The sequence below is a fragment of the Otolemur garnettii genome, unplaced genomic scaffold (assembly GCF_000181295.1).
Source record: "Otolemur garnettii isolate 467f Iridium unplaced genomic scaffold, OtoGar3 scaffold00125, whole genome shotgun sequence".
In the NCBI taxonomy this organism is placed as follows: domain Eukaryota; kingdom Metazoa; phylum Chordata; class Mammalia; order Primates; family Galagidae; genus Otolemur; species Otolemur garnettii.
Genome location: NW_003852520.1, coordinates 1,361,370 through 1,371,511, shown reverse-complemented (window position 1 = coordinate 1,371,511; position 10,142 = coordinate 1,361,370). Strand labels below are relative to the sequence as shown.

The 10,142-nt window shown below is 44.4% G+C and overlaps 1 protein-coding gene across 1 annotated transcript in view; it reads left to right on the top strand.

Annotated features, from left to right (window-relative positions):
• NUP107 (nucleoporin 107) overlaps nt 1–10,142 on the top strand; it is a 58,634-nt gene that overhangs the window by 46,645 nt on the left and 1,847 nt on the right. The window contains exons 23-26 of the mRNA XM_023517917.1: nt 416–518; nt 1,708–1,868; nt 3,400–3,525; nt 4,213–4,326. Coding sequence (XP_023373685.1) covers nt 416–518; nt 1,708–1,868; nt 3,400–3,525; nt 4,213–4,326 — 504 coding nt within the window. The remainder of the gene's footprint in view (nt 1–415; nt 519–1,707; nt 1,869–3,399; nt 3,526–4,212; nt 4,327–10,142) is intronic.

Below are 10,142 nucleotides of genomic sequence, written 5' to 3'. Positions count from 1 at the left end.
AAAAAAAAAAAAAATTAAAGGAAACTTCTTTAGTAGAAAAAAATCTGAGCTTTGGCTTTTTGGCCATGAGGTTATTTTAGATACTTGATTAATTACTAACTCTCAGGTAGCTTCTTACCTTTGGAGAGAAATAGTTATATCTAAGACAGGAAACAGTTTTAGAGCAGCCCTTGGAGGAATCACATGGTCAGATTGGTGAGGCATGCCATGTATAATTACAGATAGCCCAGTAAGTTTGTTCTGTAATTTAGTAGAAAGCTATTAAATATGAAAATAAGGAAAATTAGATTCCTTCATAATTGTGTTTAACATGAGAGAAAATGATTAGTTGTAAGTTAATCCTACTAATTTGCCAAACATCTTGGGAAGAAACAAAACTGATGCTGCTTATCTCTCTTTCCCCTTAACTGAGCAGGAGGATCGTTTGAAGATCGATGTGATTGACTGGCTGGTGTTTGACCCAGCACAGAGGGCAGAAGCCCTGAAACAAGGCAATGCCATCATGAGAAAGTTCTTGGGTATGCTGTACTTTATGTATGTTTTTAAAGTTTCTATTCAAATTCATATATTATTTGTGTGTGTGTGTGTGCCCTTGGTAGAGTGCTGTGACATCACAGCTCACAGCAACCTCCAGCTCTTGGGCTTAGGCGATTCTCTTGCCTCAGCCTCCTGAGTAGCTGGGACTATAGGAGCCCGCCGCAAGGCCCATCTTATTTTTTTGTTGCAGTTTGGCCAGGGCCAGATTTGAACCCGCCACCCTCGGTATATGGGGCTGGTGCCCTACTCCCTGAACCACAGGTGCTGCCTTATCTTTTTTTTTTGAGACAGAGCCTCAAGCTGTCTCCCTGGGTAGAGTGCTGTGGCATCACAGCTCATAGCAACCTCCAACTCCTGGGCTTAAGTGATTCTCTTGTCTCAGTCTCCCAAGTAGCTGGGACTACAGGTGCCCACCACAATACCTGGCTCTTTTTCGGGTATAGTTGTCATTGTTGTTTGGCAGGCCTGGGCTGGATTCGAACCCACCAGCTCTGGTGTATGTGGCTGGCACCTTAGCTGCTTGAGCTGTAGGCGCTAAGCCAAATCCATATTTTTTTTTTTTTTGGGTAGAATGCTGTGGCATCATAGCTCACAGCAACCTCCAACTCCTGGGCTCAAGCAATTCTCCTGCCTCCACCTCCCAAGTAGCTGGGACTACAGGCGCCTGCCACAACGCCTGGCTATTCTTCAGTTGCAGCTGTTGTTGTTTGGCAGGCCGGGCTGGATTTGAACCCACCAGCTCTGGTGTATGTGGCTGGCGCCTTAGCTGCTTGAGCTATAGGTGCTGAGCCAAATCCATATATTTTTAAATTTTGTTTAGGTTTTTGTTTTTTAGATCTCCCACTGGGAGAAGAAAAGCACTATTCAAACATGAAAACATGTTTAACAGTAAATTTTCATTGTCCTGATCAATTTTACATACAATCCAAAATGTACCTGCTTTCTTTAGGACATAGCTGTATGTAAAAGTAGTCGTTCTTTTGTGTTACTGTCATACTGAGATAGTAACACACTCCATTGGGTAGAAAGACCACAAAGACCCTTAACAGAAGTGCCTTGGACCTGACACAGTTAAATAGCTCACTGTAAAAGCTGTAACTCAGTGTTTTGACTCCTTTAGAAATCACAAAAGTCCACATATGTTGAAAATTATGTATCTTTTTTTCACAGCATCAAAAAAGCATGAAGCTGCAAAAGAGGTGTTTGTGAAGATTCCTCAGGACTCTATAGCAGAGATTTATAATCAGTGGGAGGAACAAGGCATGGAAAGCCCACTTCCTGCTGAAGATGACAACGCCATCAGAGAGCACCTGTGCATTAGAGCTTACCTGGTGAGGGGAGAGCAACGGGGGTGCGCCCGTCTTCGTGATGATGTCTCAGATTGACCCTCAGCGCATGTGCTTTTTTTCCAGAAGTAGGGCTGATTTATCTTAACTGCCTTGTGGGTTTAGTGCTCGCTGATCCACAAGGAGGGGAAAGTCATGGCCTTGACACCATCAGCATGACCTAATCAGTGCTGACCAGCAAAGATGGGTTCGCACAGTAGATGGTGTGTGCGATGTCTATGACTTACCTTTTCATAAGATACTTTTAATGTTTGTCTCAATTGTAATATTTCTGGTTTGGGCAATAACTGAGAAAAGTAAGAGATTCTAGGTTTGCTATGACAATTGTGAATTATGCTCATTCGCAATTCATTTTATAAATAGTCAGGTTGGCTCGGCGTCTACAGCACAGTGGTTATGATGCCAGCCACATACACCAAAGGTGGCAGGTTCAAACCCGGCCTGGGCCAGCTAAGCAATAATGACAACTGCAACAAAAAATAACTGGGTGTTGTGGTGGGTGCCTATAGTGCCAGCTATTTGGGAGGCTGAGGCAAGAGAATCGCTTAAGCGCAAGAGTTTGAGGTTGCTGTGAGCTGTGACACTACAGTACTCTACTGAGGGTGATGCAATGAGACTCTGTCTCAAAAAAAAAAAATGAAAAATAAATACCAAACAGTTTTATTTCTTTTTGTTTTGTTTGTTTTTTGAGACAGTCTTACTCTGTTGCTCAAGGCTAGAGTGTTGTGACATCACAGCTCACAGCAACCTCACATTCCTGGGCTTAAGCCATCCTCCTGCCTCAGCCTCTGGAGTAGCTGGGACTACAGGCACCCACCAGAACGCCTGCTAATTTTTCTGTTTTTAGCTCTTGCTCAGGCTGGTCTCAAACTCCTAAGCTCAATGGTTCCTCCCACCTCGGCCTCCCAGAGTGCTGGGGTAACAGGCAGGTATGAGCCACCGCACCCAGCCAACAGTTTTATTTCTTGGTGCTGCACAATTATTTTCTTTTTCTGGTGCGAAATTATTTCTAAGAACCAATCATAAAGGCATTCTTGAACAATAACAGTGACAACACTTTTTCTTTTTTTTCTTTTTTTTGAGGCAGAGTCTCACTATGTTGCCCTCAGTAGAGTGCCGTGGCTTCACAGCTCCCAGCAATCTCAAACTCTTAGGTTTGAGTGATTGTCTTGCCTCAGCCCCAGAAGTAGCTGGACCTACAGGCACCCACCACAATGCCCTATTATTTTTTGTTATTGTCATTGTTGTTTAGCTGGCCCGGGCCAGGTTCAAACCCACCAGCCCTAGTGTATGTGGCTGGCGCCCTAGCTACTGAGCTACACTGAGCACTGAGCTGAAAACTCTTATTTCTTATTTTTTGTTGTTGTTGTTTATTTTTCAGTGTAACAAAGAGAAGTTTGAGAACAAAGGGAAAGTTTAGAGCAGTTCTAGAGAGCTGGAAGCAGGTGCCTCTTTGTGAAGAAATGACACAGACCTGATTTGCTATTTTGTATGTTTTTATTCTCTTACATTTTAGGAAGCCCATGAAACTTTTAATGAGTGGTTCAAGCACATGAATTCAGCACCACAAAAACCTACTTTGATGGCTCAGCCAACTTTTACTGAGAAAGTAGCTAACGAGCACAAAGAAAAGAAATATGAAGTAAGTTGCATGTGCATCTGGGACACACCTGGGCATCTAAAAATGTATGTTACATGTTTAAAGAGGTCATTTCTTGAGTAGCTATTTTTATTTTATTATTTTTGAGACAGAGTCTCAGTTTGTTGCCCTTGGTAGAGTGCCATGGCGTCATAGCTCACAGCAACCTCAAACTCTTGGGCTTAAGTGAGTCTCTTGCCTCAGCCTCCCAAGTAGCGGAGACTATAGGCACCTGCCACAACACCTGGCTATTTTTAGAGGTAGGGTCTCTCTTTTGCTCAGCCTGTTCTCAAACTCCTGACTGAGCTCAAGTGATGCACCCACCTCGACCTCCCAGAGTGCTGGGATTACAGGTGTGCGCCACCACGCCCGGCCTATATTTCTGTTATAACAAGTAGCCTTCCTGTGAATGTTTTGCTTAGAAGAAATTGCTCTGCTTAGTCCCTGTTCTGTAAGCAGTTAACCAAACATGAAATACCTTCAGGTGACATTAACTAGCATTCGTTAACAAAGTTAACATTCTAGTGTTTTGTTTAACTAGAGTCTATTGATATTTATTTTTGTATTTGGCAAACTGAAACATCAGCTCTTCAAAATGATGTTCCTGTTGTATATTCTTGTCTGTGCTTGAGAAAGACATTATTTACTGGGTTCTGTCCATTACATGTCTGCCTTCTGTTTGTTTTGCAGATGGATTATGGTATTTGGAAAGGGCATCTGGATGCCCTAACTGCTGATGTGAAAGAGAAAATGTATAACGTCTTGTTGTTTGTTGATGGAGGGTGGATGGTGGATGTTAGAGAGGTAAGCTGTGAGTGCTGTTTGTAGCTAAAACCAAGCAAACACTGTCTTCTTCTAATGCTCTGTCTCTGAGTAGTAGCATCGACAGATTTTGTATAATCTTCATAGTCATACACAGACATCTTGTATTAAGCTAAACTGAAAAGACTAGTTAGGAAATAGGAATATTTGATTCTTGGGTAAACTATCACTTCACATTTAAATTAAGTGTGAGGATTTTCTTTTTTTTTTTTTTTTTTTTTTTTGAGACGGAGCCTCAAGCTATCCCCCTGGGTAGAGTGCCATGGCATCACGCTCACAGCAACCTCCAACTCCTGGGCTCCAGCGAGTCTCCTGCCTCAGCCTCCCAAGTAGCTGGGACCACAGGCGCCCACCACAACGCCTGGCTATTTTTTGTTTGCAGCCGTCATTGTTGTTTGGTGGGCCCAGGCTGTGTTCGAACCTGCCACCTTAGGTGTATGTGTCTGGCGCCTTAGCCACTTGAGCCACAGACGCTGAGTCTGTTTTTGTTTTTTAAAGACAGTCTCACTCTGTCACAACTCACAGCTACCTCAGACTCCTGGGCTCAAGAGATCCTACATACACCCACCATCACGCTGGCTGGTTTTTCTATTTTTAGTAGAGACGTGGTCTCACTCTTGTTCAGGCTGATCTCAAACTCCAGAGTTCAAAGGATCCTCCCGTCTTGGGCTCCAGGAGTGTTGAGGTTAGAGACATGAGCTACCACACGTGGCCCCTAAAGTTAGATTTTCATACTAAAATCTAGTTTTTTAACATTCTGTACCTAAAAATTTAATGAGACGTGTATTTGTATCTGGGTACCCTTTCTTCTGCCATTTCTCATATCCTCATCTGTTTAGTACTTTCTAATTTTAGCCACTTTTTGTTTTGTTTTTTGTTTTTGTTTGAGACAGAGTTTCAAGCTATTGCCCATAGAGTTTTATGGCGTCATAGCTCACAGCAACCTCCAACTCAGGCTCAAGTGATCCTCTGGACTCAGTTTTTGGCCAGGGCTGGGTTTGAACCTGCCACCTTCAGCATATGGGACCAGTGCCCTACTCTTTTGAGCTTCAGGCACCACCCAGTTTTTCTATTTTTAATAGAGAAGGGTCTCGCTTTTGCTCAGGCTGGTTTCGAACTGGCAAGTTAAAGGAATCCACCTGCCTCTGCCTCCCAGAGTGCTAGGATTACAGGCATGAGCCACCGCACCTGGCCCACTATTTTGTTTTTTATAAACCCCTCTGAGCAGAATCAAAAAGCAATAGAGACAGACAACTAGGTTTGAGCCCCTATTTGCTGCTGTTATTAATACTTATCTTAAAAGTCTCCACTTTTCATCCTAAACTTCATAATGTAACTCCCCTGATTAGCTTTAAACCTTCAGCAGGCTCCTCAGACTATACCTTTCCGGATCATGTTAGTACTCATGAAGATAGCAGAGTGCCAGTTAAGTGTGACCTACGTTTTGAAAAGACTTAATGACTTATTTATGCATAAATCTTGGTTATTCTAATTATTAATTTCAGTGACTAGGTAATTAAGGTCACAGAGTAGACAGTCTGGAGTCTCATAAAAATGGAGTTGAGGCGGAAGATGATGAGTGACACCTGGTCTGTTCCATCATGCACTTAAAACCAATATTCAGTCCCAGTCATTTCTTTAAAAAGCGATGTCTTGACCATTAAGTGATATATGTGATGTGTTAATCACCTCTATTGAGTTTAGCTTAATACTCTGAAGTACTCAGCGAAGCAGGGAGCGTTTCATGGCCCTGCCAGCATGCACATCCACATGTATGAATGGGGGCACCGTGCCCCTTCCCTCATGGGGGCCCATGCCGAGCATGCCTGGCAGGTGCAGTGCAGCGTGCACGGGGGCTCAGCCCCACCTGCTGGTCTGGCCCGCTGCCCTGGACCACACAATGCCTGGATGTGGCTGGCATTTTGTGCTGCTTTATACCACTGTACTTGAAGTTTTTAAGTTAGTGTTGGAGGCTGGTAGCACAGGCGGGTGACGGGAACTGGTGACAGAGGAGGTGAGCCGGGAGGTCATCTTCACCACCTTCTCCACTGCACTGCCTCGTCCCCAGCACAACCCAGCCCAGGCTCCCCTACCCCTCCCTGGCTTCCCACTCTCCTTTATGTAGATAATCCCTTCCTCAGGTGGGTCAGCTAGTTATCCTTTTAAAATGAAACACATCTCATGTCCTGCCCAGAATGTTCTGATAGCTTCATTACACTTTGAAGAAAATCCATCATTCTTTACACACGAGACCACACATACACTTTTTGGTTTTGGGGGGGTTTTTTTGAGACAGTCTCAAGCTATCACCCTGGATAGAATGTTATGGTGTCACAGCTCACAGCAACCTCAAACTCTTGGGCTTACACGATTCTCTTGCCTCAGCCTCCCAAGTAGCTGGGACTACAGGTGCCCACCACAACATCCAACTATTTTTTGGTTCTAGGTGTCATTGTTTGGCAGGCCTGGGCTGGATTCAAACCCCCAGCTCCTGTGTATGTGGCTGGCGCCCTGGCCACTTGAGCTGTAGGTGCCGAGCTACACTTTTTTTTTTGAGACAGAGCCTCAAGCTGTCACCCTAGGCAGAGTGTTGTGGCATCACAGCTCACAGCAACCTCCACCTCCTGGGCTCAAGCGAGTCTCCTGCTTCTGCCTCCCAAGTAGCAGGGACTACAGGTGCCTGCCACAATGCCTGGCTATTTTTTGGTTGCAGCCGTCGTTGTTGTTTGGTGGGCCCTGGCTGGATTCGAACCCGCCAGCTCAGGTGTATATGGCTGATGTTTTAGACATTTGAGCCACAGGTGCCAAGCCAGGCAATTCTCTTTCCTCAGCCTCCCAACTAGCTGGGACTATAGGCACCCACCACAATGCCTGGCTATTTTTTTTTTTGGTTGTAGTTGTCATTGTTGGCAGGCGCAGGCTGGATTTGAACCCGCGAGCTCTGGTTAATGTGTCTGGCACCTTAGTCACTTGAGCTACAGGTGCCGAGCCTACCCCCTCATCTTGTATCCTGCTACTCTCCTTCTAGCCATCTGGGCCTCTGTCCATTTTCTGCCTGGAATACTTTTCTCCTACGGATGACTTTCCTTCAGGCAGTCTGCTCCAGCGCCACCTCCCTCCCGCCCCAGCCGCCCCGTCTTGATCGGCATACACACCGGGTAGAGTTGACCGGTGTGGGTCCACTCACACATGGATTTCTTTTCAAACAAACTCAGATCAAAAATGCAGTATTTGCAGGATGTGAACTGTGTATGTGGAAGGCCGTTTTTCTCTTACGCATGGGTTCCACAGCAGATGTGAGACTTCAGTTTGCATGGATTTGGGGGGGTGTTCTGGACCAGCTCCCCGTTTATACCAGGGAACAGCTAGACACACACACCTGTTGCTTTCTGTCTCCTTGTTCTGCTTTCATTTTCTTCATAGTACTCAACAGAATCTGATACTAACTTATTTGCTTTTTGCATTATCTATCTATCCCCATTAGAATGTGCCAGGAAGGGAACAACCTTGTGTTTTTTGTTTGTTTGTTTTGTTTTGTTTTTCATTTCTTTGGCCCTGGCACTTAAAATAATGCTGCCCACGTAGAGTCCCTCAGTAAATATTTGGTAAATAAATGCTACCTCGTTGTTAATGTGAAGGAATTGTCTTTAGATTCTTTCCTTAGTGGAAAAAATCTTTTTGTATTATATATTTAGAGGATATTTAGTTTATTCAATGAGAAAATACCTTAAGTTTCAACGGGGCAGTTTATTTCCTGGTGGCAAATTGCTGGGCTCATGAGACGTGATTTTGGACTATTGCCCACAGCTGGTCTGCAGGTGTGGGAACAATTACAGTTACCAGAAACGACCACACTCTTGATACTGTGGCAGCAACAGGGTGTAGCAGGAAGCAGGTACTGAATCCATTCTGTGAAAGGAGAGTGGCTGCTGCTGTGAGGAGGGGCCGGGGCACTTTGCTCCCTTGTCACAGAGGGAGGCTACACTGGAGCACAGACAGCAGCGCCCGGAAGGCGCAGTCCTCTCCTCACTGGGCTCCAGGTGGCGTCACAAGGAAGACCTTGAGGAGTTTAGCGAATTGAACGCCTATTCCAGAAAAGAAATGAAGGTGCTTTCCCCTTTAAAGCTAAGACAATGAAAAGCGTGCATTTTAATGTTTGCTTTTATGTATATATATCTCAGTGTTACCAGACAAAGAGGTCCAGCTGCCTGTCACTGTCCAGCCACTATGCAGAGACGGGGAGGTCCACCAAGGCTTACTGTCGGAAGGCCAGCGATTCTGGAGAGCAGCGAGAGTAGCCTCTCCAAGACTGTTCTGCCTTTCCATTTCCAAACTCACAGTTTTATACATAAAAATTCAAGGCACAAACCCTGTTAACCTTATCTTAAACAATAATCAGCAGGATCCATGACCTATTACGTTTCTAATTCAAAAGTTAATCTCCTATATCAGTTGCCCTAAACCACTCAAGACATGCATTTTAAGATTGAAGCTAAGGCGGCACCTGTGGCTCAGAGGGGTAGGGCACTGGCCCCATAGGCCGGAGGTGGCAGGTTCAAACCCAGCCCTGGCCAAAAACTGCAAAAAAAAAAAAAAAAAAGATTGAAGCTAAATTTACAAAACAACACGAACAGAAGACATGACATGAAGGTCATGAGGCCCTAACTGACCAGCTGTGTCCTGTGGGCCCAGCCTGATCAACTCCATCTTAGTCTCACCACATGTGCCCTCAAAAACAAAACTAAAAGGTTGATAGTAATTACTTCAGGGTGTGGAAACCTGACCTAGATTAGCCTAAATTGGTACAATTATTCATTAGTAAAAGTGCCAGATTACATTTTATTGTTTCATCTCTCAGTTTAAATCTACCTATGAAAAATGTTTTAGCAATTTAATGGTATAGATTCTCACATGAAAATATTTCTATACACTCCATTAGGCTCATCAAAGGACCAGTTATTAATTTAGCTTGTCTTTTATTTTGTTCTTCCCTAAGAGTTCTGTGGATTTCCTTTCTCTTTTTAAGATTATTTCAGAACATTTAGTGTGGTTGGATACTTCTTTGTTATTTAAATTGTTTTTAGATTTGTTATAAGAAAATGCAGTGGGCATAGAGATCTTCTTTCCTGCACTTTTGCTGTCCTCTGGGTTTTGGTTTGGTTTTTCCTTTCTGATGGGCTCGTAGTTCTGTTTTTGTTTTAGGAGCAGCCATGTGTCCTTAGGAGGGAATGCTGAGTGGTTTTCTACATTAAGTTTTCCTCGTATCTGTTAGTTTAGGCTCATTAATCATATTATTCAGATGTATAGTTTTTTTAATTTTCCTATTTTTTAAAATAATACAAGGAAATCATAAATTCATTCTCCTCATTTAAAAACAAAGTGTGCAGTGAAGTTCTCTTTCCCTGTGAGCTCCCCTGCACGCTGACCCCAGGCAGCCATCGCTGTCACCAGCCTGCACATCACTCTTAAAGCTGTGTGTGCTCCCACCTGCAAACAGCTGACAGGGTGATTGCCTCTGTTCTGATTTCTGCTCTGATGATATTTAATTTCTGACTCTCACTCCACTAGTGCATGTTTTTATTCAAGACATGGTAAGTTGGCTCGGCGCCTGTGGCTCAAGCGGCTAAGGCACCAACCACATACACCTAAGGTGGTGGGTTCGAATCCCCAGCCCGGGCCCGCCAAACAACAATGATGGCTGCAACCAAAAAATGGCCGGGCACTGTGGCGGGCACCTGTAGTCCCAGCTTCTTGGGAGGCTGAGGCAGGAGACTCGCTTGAGCCCAGGAGTTGGAGGT